This window comes from Zeus faber, assembly GCF_960531495.2.
Source record: "Zeus faber genome assembly, chromosome: 8".
NCBI classification, from domain to species: Eukaryota; Metazoa; Chordata; class Actinopteri; order Zeiformes; family Zeidae; genus Zeus; species Zeus faber.
Genome location: NC_137195.1, coordinates 10,932,666 through 10,949,855, shown reverse-complemented (window position 1 = coordinate 10,949,855; position 17,190 = coordinate 10,932,666). Strand labels below are relative to the sequence as shown.

Sequence of the window (17,190 nt, the reverse complement as noted above, 5' to 3'; positions counted from 1 at the left end):
ACGACGAGGGACGGGGGAGAGGAAACGTGGAAGGGTAGAGGGCACCGTCTCCCGAGGCCTCCACCGCTTCCCTGCCAGTGTGTGTAAATCAGCAGGCAGCTCACGGCTGCAATGAGGTAGAAAATAAAAAAAACATAAAAGTGTCCGAGTGAAATAAGAGGCAAGGAGAAATCTTTTATTATGAGCCTAAATTCTCCCTACTCTGCAGTAGATCCAGCGGCCGGCTCAGCTTGTCTTCTCCCAGCGCCGTCCATCATCCCCCCCATGCCCGCGCTCAGCCACAAATTACTCACTTTAACCCACCTGTTATTCATGTAATACATATGTAATGGCCGTCCTAATTCACTATCCCAAATTTTTTCATTTGCACACAGATTCTTATTTTTTAAGTTTTACAACTGAGTTGTAATGGACAGTAATCCTGGAAATGAGTCCACTAAGGACTTCAAACCGGAGGCATCAAACGTGGGATTTCCCTTTAATGATAATTTATAATGCATTGGAGTGGAATGCACACACACCCATGGGCCATTAGTCCAATATCGCGACACTGCACTAATAAATCCACATCAGGAGCCTTACAAGTGCAGTCTGAATACTCCTCCCTTTAAACGATAATTATGTTTATCCCCTTGAAGAAGTGGAAAGAACCCCCCTGCCTCCAAGTCCCTAGCAATTCAATATAGCAATTGCCCTTAAATTGAAAATATGAATCAAGACTTCTCATCAATATTAAGATGCCTATATTTACAATCAGGGCCGAAGCCCTTATGGGGCCCTAAGCGGGATGGGGTTACGGGGGCGGGGGTTACGGGGCGCACTGAACTTTTTCGGTTTCGTTCAATTTGGAAACGGAGGAAGAAAAATGCATCCAAAATAAAAACACACTGTTTTTATTTGTTGTTGTTTTTTTTTTTGAAGAAACGGGCAGGCCCTGCACTGAGTTCTTAAAGTGATTCAACTTAACACCGTACAAAGTAGCAGCAGCTGTGGCCCTAAACCACCGCAAAGAGGCCCTGTTTCCAACGGTGGACTGGAAATATAGTACTTTTGTTAACATTAGGGTGGGAGCCGTGGACGTCACCCTTCTCCTTCACAGCAATTCTACCCACCCTCTCCAAAGGGGGACTTCCGACCCCTGACGCTCGTTCAGCGTCGGGGTTCTGCCGCCCAAGCACGTTCAGCATCCGTCTTGGGTCCGCCCAGTCCACCGACGAGGACGCCCCGAACCCCGCCGTCCGGCCCCCTAAATCAGCTCGACGTGACGCGACGCGAGCGGCGGCGGCGGCGGAAATCTGCTCCGCGAAAACAGTCGCCTCCGGTAACCCCCCCCCCCCACCGCCCCCAGCGCCGCCATAGTGGAAGCGGACACCGAGCTTTAGCTTCCGCCAAAGCGTGAGGTCGTTACGAACGCGGGGGATCTAACCCTCGTGGTGGGCGGGGGACAGGGGATTGGCAGGCCCCGGTTGGCTGCCGGAATGTGTGAGCGGCACAGTGTGGAGAGGCTTCCAATTACTGTCACGGCGTCCCTCGCACGCCACCCCCGCCTCCCCCCCGCCGGCTGCGTTCGAGCCTCCAAAAACCATCAAGGGTCGTTACTCAGCTCGCCAACCGGCGCCGTGAATCAGCGGACGGAGCGCTGACCCGATATCGGAAGCCGCGGTTTCCGGGCGGCGCGGAGAGTAAACAAGGCCGTGAGAGAAAAGGGCCGGAGCCCAGTAAATAACCGTCCGGGCAGACGCGGAGCGTGGGAGATGTTTATAGCGGGTGGACAAACACCTGTCACTTTGATGAGCCTGATTTATCCAGAGAGACATGTCAGCACATAGTTCTTCCCTCCACGACAGCGCGGACCCCCGCGGCCACGCCCGCCGCCGCCGCCGCCGCCCCCACCCCCACCCCGCGGCGAAGTGGGAGACCCTGGCGGGGGGAACGGCCGTGGCCGGAGCGGACGATCAGAAGGAAGAGATAGCGTCTGAAATATTAACTGGAATGTGAGTTGTGGTCACCACATTAAACGCTCAATGACGTCATGGGATGCACTGATGGAAGGTTTATTTTGCCCGGAGTTTGTTGGGCTGGTAGACGTCGCCGCGTCGTTCATTATTTCTGGTTCCGATCCCGCGTCCGGTGAATGGGAGTAGTGGGCCCTGCCGCCCCACCCAGTCTGCAGCGCACGGAACATTTGGCGCATTTGTTTTCAAAATCAAAAGAAAAACCTTGGGATTCTCAACAAAGCCTTAGGAGCAATATTTTGATCGCACTTTGTCTGCATCAAGGAACCCTAATTGTATTTTTTTGTATTTCATCAGCAGCCGTGCAGAATACAGACATAACACCAATATGGCAGAATCCCATGGGTTGCTTCACCACTTGGCTCAACTCCAAACATGACAAATTAAATTGTGTCCATTATGGCCCTAAAAACTTGCTGTCATCATAATTAGCTTGCACTGTAAATACACAATGCCTTCCGCAATGTCATAAGCCAACCGAGGAACTCTTAATTTGTCAGCTCCATGAGTTGCATCAACAGAAACTGACCTCAATTAAAAGTGACTTCCATTTAAAAAGTGTCTATTCCAGATTTAATGATTTAGACCCGGCGAGAACCTTTAATGGAATGCTGACAAAGGGCCAGTTGGAAAGGTAATACATTTTCCTCAGAATGCCTGGGGATCGCACATAAATAAGCCGGTGTTATCCCTGACAGAAACTCTCTATGATGTCGGCCGCTGATCTACGGCTGAATAACCTGGTTAAAGAGCAGCCGAACAGCTGGCAGCTTGATCAAAACTACTGCTGGAAAGTGCCGTAGATCAAGGCTTTTAGGCTCCTCGGTCCGGCTAAGGCAAGAAGTCATGGAATGATACAGTAAAAAACGTGGGTATTACTGGGCAGATTTGTGTACTGTTATTTCCCCCGGCCATGCGAAGGAACACAGCGCTTGTGCGGCGAATACACACGGGGCGAGGACGGAGGCACAGGGGACAAAAAAAAAAAAAAAAAAAGGTCCATAACCGAGATATACACGTTGTCGCCGGTGAAAGGCGTTGCTGTAAGCGGTCGCTTCCTCACGTTCAAATAAAACATGTTGCGCGGGAGGAAAATTTGTTTTGCATTTCCATCATCTTCTTCAGAGGCTCTTCCTCCATTTGCTATTACTCAAGCGAGGCAATCTATATATATTTTTTTCTTCTTGTAAAAGTGTATCTTTATGGTAGCAAGTATTAATTAGTGATATTCTGGTATCATTAGTGAAATTTAGTGCTGGGCAGATTAATTGCGGGGTGGCATTTATCTATGAAACGTTATATCTTGATGTTAAATTGCAATAAAAGGACCTGTATATTCTGAGGATATGACTGTCCAAAGCCGAGGGGGGATGGGGCGCAGTTGACATCCATTAAGGAAATCTTTTATTGGCAACATAAAACTTAGGGGCAATATTTAGCCTAGCTTGTCTTTGGCAACCTAACCCATAGCCTGACATTAAGAGACGGACCCTTAGACCAGATACCAAACTTTGCCACGGGTCAAGGAATGTGTGTGTTTATTTACGAATTAAACAACAAATCCAAAACACGTGTCACCGGCGCAGTTCCCCTAAATCATTAAGTTCCGCAATCGGGTTAAGTCCCGTGGTAACGTTCTGAAAAGTTTATTTTTATTTTTTTTTTTAATATAATTTCTGATCCGATTGCACATCACACCGTTCCGCTAAACCCCCCCCCCACCCCACCCCACCCCCACCCCCACCCCCACAGCCCCCGAAACAAAGCGCTTCTCCTCTCTACCTCCCAATGTAATGTATTCAATAACTAATTATGGTAATTCATTACATCTCCAATTACCAGATAGGCTTTATTGCTGCTCTCCACCATAAAACACAGGATTTATGTCGGCTTTGAATGTCACCCAGAGGACAGGGGGACTACGGCGGCATCATTTAGCAGAACAAAACAGAGAGACAGCAGAAAGGAAGAGGAGATGAAGGGGAGGAGAGAGAGAGAGACAGAGACAAGCCAGAGATGTGTGACTTATTGGTTGATGTATGAAACCTCTATACACCTGAGAATCAGTTCACCGCAGCTGCATTGATCAGTGACATTGGCTTCCCGGAGAGGGTCCCACAGAAAGGCGCTGGTAAAAGGTGGGTGTTCCACCGCGTCCCTGCCGCGGAACGGCCCCGCGGAGGGCGATAAGCTCGCTGCCCTGCCGTCCGACGTCTTATTAGTGCGCGTCCTCGTTTCAGACGCTCCCAGCCATCTGCCCCGGCCCAGGCTCGTCTCGCAGGTGTCGTAAAAAAAAAAAAAAAAAAAAAAAAGGAATCCCTGCGAAGTGCTGACCAAATAACTGATATAGCCACTTAATAAAAACCCAAACGCAAAATAAGGATTTAACTTTCCCGGTCTCCCCCATTGGACGCGTGGAAAACGGTGATGGTGGAAATAACCAACGCGACATCAGATTTCTATTATCAAAACGACGCGGTTAAACCTGGAAATGGTCATGATGTGACGTCTCCCTCTTCTAGACTTCAGAGTTCTCATTGTGCAGGCATTTTAGCCTTTTCTTTTTTTTATTTCAAACAATAAGTCTCCCCGCCGCCTGCCTCTTGTGTTCACCCTCATTACACATTAACAAATGATCTGTAAACTGGCTGGCTCAAGGGTGGAAAAGCAATTGGCCTGTAGGACTCTTACATGGATTGTATTTCATCTACTAGTATTTTAACAGTGACCTCTGCGGAGACTCTGTTGCCATCTTGTGGCCTGCCGTGCATATATTGTATTAAATAAATTTGCGTAATAAATACAGATACGTATGAATTTTTTTACATCTTTATTGGATTGCGTTTGTCAAATGCCGAAACTTAACCAAAGCTGATCATAAAACGTCTCTGTTTACAAAATACCAGCGGCAACATTCAATTTTGAAATGACATAAGAAAAGTGAAATGAAATTGTTTGAAAATCCTTTCATCCGGACATCAGTGTCGCACACTGGAAAACATAAAAGGAAAAAGACCAAATATTAGAAAAAATTACAAAAATATAGATTTTTATTTTATTTTTTTACATATTCCATTCATGTTTGTGCTACTTACACTAGGTGCCTCTAAATAGCATAGAGCTCCGTCAGATAATCTTTGGGGATGATTCCGATATTTCCCTTTAACTCCCCGACCCACCAACCAAAGCTCTGGTATTCCTGGAGTGTGAGAACAGAGAAAGGTTACAGAGAAGTAAGAGAGTTACAGCAGATGAATAACAACCAACACACACTCCCGTTGCAGTTTCTCAGACCAAACGCTGCAAAAACAGATGTTAAGTGTCGTGTTCTTCAGCCGATTATTTAAATATTTATTGGATAGCTCTCTCTCCAATCCGTAATAACAAAAAAAAACAAAAACATCTCTACGCATTGAAGACATGCCGCATAAATCTGGCCCAGCGTGCCAGGTAAAAACGGCTGTCAAGGTGCAGGAATTGCGAGCAGGGCGGCGTGGGAATGGACCGAGGAGGAGGGGAGAACAGCGCCCCCTTTGGCCAAGAGCCTGGCCTCACATCAAAGCCTTTTCCACCACATCAATCACCCTGGAGATCACACGCTACCAAGGCCAAGGGAAGTGGGACCAGCATTCCACAGCCCTGGGGACAAAGAAGTTTCACCCTGTAAAGGACGAGATTGAATGGCGTTTGAAATTGAGGGATATGGGTGAAAGCTCTGGGGTTTACCTGCTAACACGCCGTTAATCACCATATCAGACAAAGTGTGCCAGGCTCTGTGCTTATATCATAACATCGTGGTCGGACATCATTATGTATGTAGCAAAGGAGCCATTACTGCATCTAAATAATTAAGAAACAATTAAGGATCATGCATAAATTATTCAAAGACACAAGCCGTAAATGCCAAACTCATTTCATCAATGTGTCACATGATAAAAATGGCACTTTGTCTCTAGAGTCCCTGGAGAACAATAAAGCAAATCAACATGAGCTGTGTGTGTGTGTGTGTGTGTGTGTGTGTGTGTGTGTGTGTGTGTGTGTGTGTGTGTGTGTGTGTGTGTGTGTGTGTGTGTGTGTGTGTGTGTGTGTGTGTGTGTGTGCGCGTGTGTCTGCATATTATGGCTTTCTAAAGCAGACGACACCTCGTCGTCCAGTTCCACATTACAGCTAGTCAGTCATGCTCCAGCAATACCAACGAGAGAGGAGCATGAGGGCTCGCCCCGCACCGTCACAATGCATGCAGGGAAATGCATTTCCTCAGTTAGCCGAGCGCTTCGGGACCCGAGTCCTTTGTTCTCTGCGTACGAAACAACAGAAATCTGCACGGCTATAGCACGAGCCGTGGCGATAATGAGAGTACAAGTGCATAAGAAGGTGTTTACATTTCATCAGCCGTTAAAGATGATCTTAAATCTGTAGATTAGTTTTATGTGCTGCAAAGTGCAACAAATTGGAAGAGGCTCCGCGTACGGGCCCGGCTGGGAGGTCTCCCAGCTGGAGTATTGGTAAGGAAACACGACAGTTATTTCTGGCCTGTGGAATGGAGAAGGCATACAGGGAAATGGGAGAAAGGAGAATGGAGGAGGAGGGGCTGGGGGGGGGGGTTGGAGTGGAGAAGTTGGCTGACCCTTCTGCTGCAGCTGGCTGCTGTAGTCCAGACAGGTTTTATGATCATTGCCCCCCCCCCCCCACCCCACCCCCCACCCCCCACCCCCCAAGCAGGTCACAACCCCCAACACCAAGGTTTTAGCTAATGGCAGCCACAGTCTCAGTAAAAGGGCAACTTGAGTCTTGGTTCTTTTCCACACAACAAAAAGAGCCATAAAAAGGACTATTGACCAATGAGGATTCATGGATCCGTCTGCATTTGTCCCCTTACATGCCACCCAACCCCCCAAAAAACGGGAAGTTTAATCATTTTTACTGCTGATAATGGATCAGCTGACAATATCAGTTGATCCAAAATGAATAGCGTGTTTTATGTGTTGGAACTTTACAAATGAAGAGACTTTGCAGTGACAACATAATTATTAAAAAAAAAAAAAAAAAAAAAAAGCAAAGCTCTCAGTGTCCCCTAGATGGCAGACTTGAATCTAAAAAGACAGCTAGCCATGTGACTCGACCAAAAACACCCCCAGAAACACAACAGAAACAGAAAACAAAGCCGGACTCCAGTAAAAGCATGTCACACGCATTGTGATACTAACCCCAAATTAGGGGGGAAAAAATACAAGCCTCCTTGATTTGTATGGGAAGCACTGTCGTTTTGAATTCACCTCACCGAAATCAAACACTTTACATTATATGCACTCGGGCAACGCGGAAGCCTCATTTTTTTTTTCCCCCAAGTTGCGTAATAAAAGGGAAAGAACAGCATCTCAGTCCTCCACAGCCGGGACGCACGCCACACCCGACCGCAGCGTACAAGCCTCGGAAATTGTGCGTCCATTACACGTCCTCACCTGCTCTGAATAGAGTGGGGGGCTACGCCTGGGCTTCCTGAGAACACACATTCCTATTAAGGCCCGGTCTAGAGAGGTGAGTGGGACGTCTGTGAGGCGTGTGTGGGCTGCGGGCTCCCTCGCCGCCCGGGCCCTGGCAGCGGCGGCGTGCTGAAATGCTCCAGATGGAATGCGAGAGAACGGCCCCGGGGCCCCCGGCAGCCGGGCTTCGGCCTCCGCCAGCGGCACTAAAACTCGTTTCCGTTTGTGACACAACTAATCCCCGTCACGGTGCCCGAGAGCGAAAAGCCCCACTCCGGCCTGCCGCTCACAATCAGCCATTCACCTCCGGGCCGCGGGCCAGACGCTGCCAGTAAAAACTGTGGACAGTCCGCCGCTCTCAGGGCCCAGAAATAACTCTTCACTTTAGGTGGTCTGGTACCATCAGAACCAAATAACCACAACATGATGGAACACTTGAAATAAGTGGGCTCGCATTTACACTGGGGTTTACCTCGCATCAAACCCCCACTACCTGACGGACACACACAAGCACAACCTCCGACAGGGGGAGGTTTTGTATCCACGTACCTTGCTCAGGATATAAATGGCGTCTCCACGTTTGAAGGACAGCTCGTCGGGTTGGTCTCCCGAGCAGTCCCACAGGCCCTGGTAGAAGTTCTGGTAGTCTGTGCTCTGATCGACTGGACAGAGAAAAGGGACCAAAAAAACAAAACAAAAAAAACAAAAACGGTATATATCCTCCGTATTCATTTCTTCCCAAGAGTCCAGAGATTACACGCCGATGTGACAGTAAATCTACTGCAAAACCAACAGGAGGCAGCGAAGGCCCAACGCAACGAGCAGAAGGAAGCCAGAGTTGTTTCAGACTTCTTGGCAAAGTCCCGGGTTTCCCCCCATCACGGAACGAGCTAAAGCACGAGCTTGCGCACGCCGTGAACATGTTTTTCTACTAGATAAACACAACTACATCTCCCATTAGGGTTAAAAATCACATCGCCGCATTATGCACGCTGTAATTTTTATCTCCCTTAAAAAAAAAGGGGAAGTCGCTTGGTTAGAGTTATTTCAAGTGTTGCATACACTTCCCCTCTGTAAACATTGCTTCCTCCCAGGGGCTTATACAGTTGAGCTTTATTTGTTAAGAAAATACATGAATGCACTCGGTGTTTATCGACTCTTCCAATACATTAAAAGGTCACCACTCACTTTTTCAGTGCTTGTGCATACATTTGGGTCTCTGACGGGCCTACAAACACGCGCTTTTATTTTGCGGGCCGCCTGTGTCTGAAACCATGTGATTCAACAAGCCATTGAGATTTGCCATTAGAATACCGGCCCCCATCTAGGTATCTCCACCCACGGCTTGAGAACTACCTTTGCGGAGGTGCGCCATTTTTCTTCCCCCACGAGCGCCGGACCCGCCCCGCTAGGGTTATGTCAAAGCTCAGGACTAGGCATGGGAACTGCTCTGTTGTTGGCTGTACGGGCCAGCACAAATCTCAACACCGGCCCCCCAGCCTCAGAGGACAGAAGGGCTGAGTGGATAAAGTTTAGTTTTGACGGCAACGTCCAAAACCGTGACAAAAATGGAGACGAGGGAAACGTAAGTATTTAAAAAAAAAAATTGTGCTGTGTGCCTTGCCGTTTAACACTAGCTAATGAGTTTGGTTTTATTTTCTAGAAAGTTACTGGCGTTACTCGCTGCAGGTTCAACAATAACGTTTACGGTATTAGTTTGTCAGTGGAACGTCTGTAAGATGAACTTCATCTTATCAACACACTTAAATAAGATGGGGGGGGGGGGTAAAATGAGAGAATGGGTCGTGATGTCCCCAGAGTGTTTCCTGCTGCTGAATTTAAAGAGATTCACAAGAAGTTTACTGACTTGCCGTGAATCACAGAGGCCATTTCACCTCCGCCCCCGTCCAGCATGTAGCCGGAGTGGGTGGTGGGCAGCAGCAACTCATTTGCATTTAAAGCTACAGACACGGAAACAGCCCTTCGAGAAAAGGACCGAAACAGAGGGGGTATAGAGGCATGCTAGAATGGCTAGAATGCATAATCTGAGTGGCATTTTCATCAGAAAATATTTTTGGGATCTCAAGAGACCTATATAAACTTGTTGATAAGGAGTACAAGTGGTGACCTTTAACTTACACAAAACAATATCGCCGTTATCCGAATAAAAACTATCCTTAAAATTTTCCACGACCAAATTACCTGTTGGAGCAGGAACAGGCTTGCTCGGTGTTTCCACCTTTAGGGGAGGTTTTGGAGGAGCAGGCATGTCCTCCTCTAGAGGAAAAAAAAAAAAAGATCATTTCTCTTTATATTTATGTCATTGAATAATCTTCAACTCAAATCCACCCGTTTGAATTGTAAGCATCTAATTCACAGAAAGACCCTTTTGGCATTTCCCAGGGACATAACATTCAATAATTATATTGGGAAAAGCCTCGCCTGGAAGCTCTTCGTAGATATCGTCGTCGATGGGCTCGGGCTTGGCTGAATTTGGAGGCGGAACCGTGGGACCAACGTCATCGTACATCTCCTGATCTTCCTCCTCCTCGGGGATGACGCCCGACATGTCTACACAAATAAATTTTTTAAAAAAAGGCACCAAATGTGATGTCGAGCTTCATCTCGCCACCTTCTTCCCGCGCGTCCTAAACGATCCAGAACTATATTATAGAGTATAGGTGTGAATTACATAACCTCGATAATGGCAGGATTTGGTCCCGATTGAAGAGTGGCACAAACCTCTCAGAACAAAGTCAATCTGTTTCACCCAGTCCTCCGCTTCTTTCAGAGATGACGCACAAAACTGTGATCAAAGACGAGAGGAATGAAGCCAGCGCTCAGTCCGGCGCACAGTTATTCGTATATCAATTAACATAAACAAATAACACCGCATTTATGCATACTAAAATGTTCCACGTGGAAAAACCTGAACACGTTATTTAAATCCTTTCAAATACACACGCCTGTTTGAGCAGATGCAGAAAAGCAGCGGAGTGGACCCAACGAGCTTTACAATTAAGGGTTAACATAATTCATTTAATCAATTTACTTCTTGGTGAAATAAACACAGCGCATCAACATCTTATTTTCATGCAAGGAGTTATTTTATTTTATTTTTTCACAGCAATGGCCACACATCCACGGAAATCTTAACAAACAAACGCACCTGATACACTCGTTTGTCCTGCGCGCATATTTCAAAGCAGAAGTCTTTTTTGGCGTCTTTCCTCAAGGTGCTGTTCATTTTGACGCTATAGCCGTCGATCCCGAATTCCCCCTTCTGCTGCTTGTCTGTCAAAGAACACAGGGCAAAAAACAAAAACAAAAAAAAAAAAACCTTTTACTATGTACTCGGGGTCCGGAAATAAAAAAAACAAAAAAAAAAAAAAAACAAACAAAAATAACCCCATTCTAACAAAACACACTTTCACTTTAATATTTTCTTCAAACATTGTGTGATACTAACGGTGAAAAACAACCGGTTGCTTTACCTTTCTCACTCCCGTAATAGTAGAACATGTCACCGCTCAGCGCACACCACCTCTTTTGCCATTCTGTCCCGAAAAAGCTGTGATCTAAACCAAACAGAAGTTATGGAAACAAAGCTGGGATATGTTAAGATGTCTTTTCTTATTAATATATATGCACTACATACAGCATTTAAAGTGCACCTTTTCTCCTTTTCTCCAGATATCCTGCCTTGAAAACAGAAGGCAGATCCTGAGCTGCGACGGGAGGCGCCTGCTGGGCTCCTGGAGAGGGTTTCAAGTTATTTTAGCACTGAGACATTTGTAGTATTTGGTAATTAGTAGTAATTAGCGGTGGTATTTCCGAGGTATCCGAATAACTGGAAGTATTTAACGTCACATTATAACGATCGCTACATCTGTGGGCCATTACGCAAAATACCCATTGTACCTGAAATGATTCCCAACCGTAATAAAGTCAGCTACCATCGATCAAGAAAGACGTCGGTGTGATTTAATCTGTTTTGGTAACCCCGCTCATCACGCTTCAGGTTAATCGTAGGTAAAATAAATAACTACGGACGGGGCCGGCCCGCCAAACGGCGTTTTTTTGTTTTTTTACCCCCCTTTGCTCTGCGGCGGAGATTCCCCCTCCAGAGTGCAACTTCATTGCAAATGTCCAACTGCTGTGTCAAAGTTGCTTTGTGTGAAAGAGTCGCCATAAAAGTGGCAGCTGCTTACTGGCAGCCCATAAACCCCCACCCACACCACCCCCAGAGCCCTAATCACGGTTTGACAAGGACTTTCCTCCATACTCGAAAAATATGAAATCTTGTAAAAGGTTACTATAGCGGCGGACGCAGAGTTAGGGCTACTGTATATTAAGGAATGTGTTTTCTCCGCAGCCAGAGCCCTGGCAGCAAGGCTGGGCCCTGCAGACGGGGGTCTCATAAAGCGTGCTCCTGCCGTCAGAGGGGTGGGCCGAAAGGAGAGAAGCGGGCGGGGCGCTCGCACCCTCAAATTGCTCCCCAAGTATGTTGCCAAGCTACAGCCGGAATGTCCGCCGCGCTGCGCCCCTGGAAATATGTCTCGGCCCGATGCAAACAGGTTCAAATTGTAATATTAACAAGAGGGCGGCTCGTTTTTTAACTGCATCATTGAGGTCTGTGTGGCTTAAATGTTCAACTTCAAACCTTCAAAGTGTCGGCATTTCAGCGCTGGTGAGAGCACCACACAAACAAAACGTACCATTATTATTATTATTATTATTATTATTATTAGTTAAATTTCCCCCACGCCCACAGGGTGTTTGTTTACATCCCACAGGTACCGTCGCAGCTCTCCTCATCCTTGTCCGTGCGCTCCGAGTGCAGCGACCCCCCATCGTTGATGCTGTCGGCCTCCTCTTCCTCGTCCCTGGAGTCGTCGGCACCTGTGGGGTTTCGCAGGACGCCCGGTGAAAAACCCAAAACCTCCCCCTCCCGGGAAAAAAAAGAAGAAAGAAAAACAACCAAAGACAAGGAACAAGCTTAAACAAACAAGCAGCTGTAGAATCTGACCTACTTTTGTCTTTGAAGTCCTGTGGGAAACTGTTTTGGGGAGACAGTCGGTGACAGTGTAAACAGTGCGTCACATTCGGTAACATTTAAAACAGACAAACACCCAACACAGAACAACAAGATGGAGGACGTTCATGTATTATCCGTACCCCAATTTCACTTCTTTGATGCGTTTGATGAAGGCTTCTTTCTTTTCTTTTGCCTTCTTGCTCAGGTTTTCCCCCTTCAGTCCATCATGGAGGAAGGTCTCCAGGTCTGTTTGTATATTTAAAAAACAAAACACCAACACGCGTTTAAAGTTATTTACGTGTTTGCTGTTGTTCTTGTTTGTTGTTGTTGTTGTTTTGAGTCAACTCGACTGAACTCAGTCACAACTTCCCCTTTTCGCGACCCGCGGCGTCGACGCACTAGAGGCTCCGCGTGAAAATGAATACGGAGGGGGGAAGGCGAGTCCACCTGCGGGAGCGGGCGGAATTTGGGGAGGGCTCGGTACCTGAGACGAGGGACGTCAGCTCCTCCGGAATGGCAGGCATCTGGAGCGGCATTCCGAGCGACGCGGGGACAGGGCGCTAACCCGGAAGTACGGAGGCTGCAGGGCGGAAGTGGCGCCGTGCGTCTGACTTGACCGCACGGAGCGAAGCCGCTCAGTGTTTAGATGGAGATATTAGTTATATATATATATAGTTATATATAATATATATATATACTGTTTGGATACAGTACATATATATTGTATATACACAGTATAAATACAGTATATACACCGTATAAATTCAGTATATACACAGTATATATACAGTATATATATATATATATAAACAGTAAATATGCAATATATACATAGTATATATATACAGTATATATATACTGTATATATACGGTATATATACAGTCTGTATACAGTATGTATATACATACAGTATATATACAGTATGTATATACAGTTTATATATTTAAACCGTATTTATACAGTATATACACAGAATATATACAGTATATATATTTTTTTTATATATTTTTTATATTTATGAACTAAATTATTTGTATTTATTTATTGTTTAAAGCAAAAAAATATCTAACTATTTCCACTCAGAAAAACTTATACTATCGCGGTACACTTAAGAGGGAGAATAGGAGAACAGTGAAGCCTGTATCCAAAATAAAGCACAACCTGAGCGAAGCTAGATCGGCCTATTGGAAATATAATTACAATGAACATTGGTATGGATAAAAAATTATTTATTTCTTCTGGTTAGCTTCCGATTTACTGTCTGCAAATAAACCACATGGACAGCTCAACAATGTACGCCTATCTAATAAAGAAAAAAAACTCAAGCGCTAGAATTTGCCCATCAGTATGGTTATGACCTATTGCTTAGTGGTGAATAATAAATACCACACTACATATCTGCAGAAACCATCTTTTATAGATTTGAAATAGTATATTTCACCTCAGCGTCCATAAAGTCCTAGAGCAGGGCTTCCAAAACTTTTTATGGCAATTGAGCCGCTCTGCCAAACTAGGGTCTGGCTGAGTGAATGAATAAAAATAATAATAATAAAAATTAGGCTTTACAAATATTGCATCAATCTTAAACCTGAAACCTTAAAGGCTAAAAAAGGTATTAATTTTGCTGCAAATCCCCATCAATTCCTTCAGGGGGGCACTTCCCCCAGTTTAGGAACCCCTGTCCGAGAGGCACGGCTGGTTTTCATCTGTCAGATGATATTTTACCAAATCATTGTCATTTAAATTCCTACTGCATTCTAAGAATATTTTTAAGTATGCCTTATGTCTGTTTTAGAACATGTCCCTCCAGCTATAAACATACCGTATGTAACATAACAAATGTCATAAAACCTGATGCATGTGGAGCAGGTCCTCCATGGTAGCCTCACGTTGGTACTAAAGACATTCGGCAAATGATCCATTGATCTATTCTGCTGCAATAATTTGTTTATAGAGGTTGTCAGTCACCTTGTGCCAAAACACATCACCCAATACAGGTTAAAAGATGAGTCCTTTGAACTGTATAGCCTTTTGTTTGGAAAAGCATGCACATGGGATAGAAATCTTACTCCAGTTCTTCAGGGGCTGTGAAGAACCTTACCCCTGCAGGTGGGGAGCAGCGTTTGTTGGCCGGTTTGGGATGTGCTCGAGGCACACACAATCTCCCAAGGAATGTATCGTATTGTTTCTGTTCGCCTTTTTTCAGTCCATTATAGCACTGTGTACATGTCACTGCCAGGAAGATCCTTGCAATATATACTGACCATATATTCTAAAAAGGCATTGCTAGCCTTTCCACTTGATCTAGAAGCAAACATAGACGATAAAATGTGGTGCTAATTATTATCACGTATATATTTGTATTAACTTCCAAGGAGCACGACTAAATATGTCACTGTGGATGTTTTTTTTTAATCTCATATATATAAGGTGGGAGCCCTTTTTGAGGTGCGTTAAATTTCGACCATCTTTAAAAAATATATGCTCTTCTCTATCATATAACACAACATAACAGCATCACATGGCCACCACTCCTCCCGAAGTCACATCCTGTCCAGCGCTGTCTAAACAGCCACTACTTTCTTAATGCACTGTGGTCATTCAGAGGGAAGGAGCCCACACCCCGGCCTCCTGACCCGGTAGTCGTACAGCCTTGTGTGCCCAGGGAGATGAGAGGCAGCGCAACCTTTGACCTTTCGCTGTCCGATGTGGGGAACTTTGTGTGTGTGAGAGAGAGAGAGAGAGAGAGAGAGAGAGCGAGTGGGTGAGGGGGAATGGTGTTGTATCTGATTTCCCAGCCTACACTAAAGCTTTGCTCTTTCTGGTTTAGTTTCCTGGTCGCTCAAAAAATCCTGTCCTGATTGGTCACCCCCCCCCCACACACACACACACATACGGACACACCCACACACACACACACACACACACACACACACACACACACACAGACACACACACACACACACACACACACACAAACACACACACACACACACACACACCCACACACACACACACACACACCCTTGAAGGGTTCACAAAACCAACAGACATAAAATTGTTCATGCCACAATTTTATGTTCCGACTCCCCAATGGAATTCACTCGAGGAATAGTTTTACTGACCGTTCTATAACAAATAAACACTTGAAATGTGTATTCAAAATGTTTCGTTTTTTTTTTATGTTGTGCTGACAAAATATGGAGCGGCAATTATCTGTGGTGACACAATAGGGGCTGAAATGTGTCTGCGAAACAAAACAATTGTCTCTTAATTTGATAGAATTTTACAAGAGTTTTTATGATTTGGCTTTTATAGTTGCCAATATGAGACACTGTGGATTACAAAGATTTGGCAGCACTGACTGACTGACTGCCGGGTGGTGTTTAAGGCAGTCTGTCCTGTCTGAGTGGCCTTTTCTATCCGTACGCAATTACTCCTCCCTCAATATGAAAACTCAGCTAATGTAGAAGTTGGCTGTTTCAATACCCATTGTACCGGGGGTGTTATGGCCAATTCCGACGGACCAAGCAGTTCCTGAATCATCTGCCGCGTGTAATAATATAATGTAATATATTACTATAATAATATCAGCACGTCATATACTATAGGAATGTGAAACATAGCACACTAAATTATACTTATACATGTTGGATACTAAGTACAATAAACATGCAAATGGCAGTGCATAAGTTATACGGAAGTTGAACTCTAAAAAAACACTTGACCGGGCTAAAATGCAACAACTTCAAGTAGAAATACTACCAAGTTGAACATTATATAAATACATTCTATTATACATGTACTTACAATGAGGATTTATTTTGTCAAGAAGAAAAAAAAATGCACGTGTACAAAAAAGTACAAATGGAAAAAGTACTTTAACCTTATATATACTGTATAAATATATATTAAAAAATATATTTATATTAAATAATATATAATAAATAAATATAATACACCATACGCGCCGGCTTAAATAGGAAGAATTCAACGGGCACCTTTGGGATGAAGAACGGCAATGTTTGTTTGACTTTTTTTTTGTCATATTATGAAAAGTGTCTGTACTGTTATGCTACGACACACACAGTAAACATACAACATAATTTATTTATTTTTTTCCTCGGAAAAAAAAGTCTTTCATGGCACATTTGGATAAACGTCATAGAATTTCAGGTCGAGATTTGTAAAAGATTAAGGGCTCATCACGGGTGCGGCTCTGGATGCCAGTACATTACTATAATGACTATAAACCAGCACCCGAAGAGCTGTGAGTTTTATTGGCAATAAAATTTAAGTGTAGGACGCCGACAAAGTCACAGCTTTTGGCCTGAGACAAGTCAGCGGCCAACTCAACCCTCGAGAAAACTGGTAAAGAAAATAAAGACTCCCAACATTTTTTCCAAAATAACGCCACTAAGAAGGTATGCTCTGCTCTGCTCTAATGGTAATTGTAATGGTGTATGCATGCGAATTTAAAATTGAGAGGATCAATGTAGAGTATTTCATTAATTATATTTAGTTCCATCTAGCTACTTTTAATTCGTTTTGTTTCATCAAAGGCTGTGAACTTGTCGTCTGAAAATCACTTTAACTGAAAAATAATTATGTATTTTTCTCTCTTTGCAATTTTTTCATTGATATGTATATGAA

The 17,190-nt window shown here is 44.7% G+C and overlaps 1 protein-coding gene across 3 annotated transcripts; it reads right to left on the bottom strand.

The window, feature by feature from the left end:
* Positions 1-4,855: 4,855 nt before the first annotated feature.
* Positions 4,856-13,108, bottom strand: skap2 (src kinase associated phosphoprotein 2). 3 transcript variants are annotated; one of them, XM_080005003.1, is made up of 13 exons: positions 13,021-13,108; positions 12,677-12,782; positions 12,532-12,557; positions 12,299-12,400; positions 11,173-11,253; positions 10,993-11,076; positions 10,668-10,792; positions 10,241-10,304; positions 9,941-10,069; positions 9,701-9,775; positions 8,048-8,160; positions 5,111-5,214; positions 4,856-5,006 (listed from the first exon to the last, which is right to left on the bottom strand). In XM_080005003.1, the coding sequence occupies exons 1-12, from the start codon at positions 13,070-13,072 to the stop codon at positions 5,122-5,124; spliced, it is 1,050 nt and encodes a 349-aa protein (XP_079861129.1). In that variant the 5' UTR covers positions 13,073-13,108; the 3' UTR covers positions 4,856-5,006; positions 5,111-5,121. The 3 variants fall into 3 exon arrangements, with proteins under 3 accessions (XP_079861129.1, XP_079861128.1, XP_079861130.1); XM_080005002.1 differs by lacking the exon at positions 12,532-12,557 and having other exon boundaries at positions 11,157-11,253; positions 12,299-12,446; XM_080005004.1 differs by lacking the exons at positions 4,856-5,006; positions 5,111-5,214; positions 12,532-12,557 and adding an exon at positions 5,767-5,855 and having other exon boundaries at positions 11,157-11,253; positions 12,299-12,446.
* Between the last annotated feature and the right edge of the window lie 4,082 nt (positions 13,109-17,190).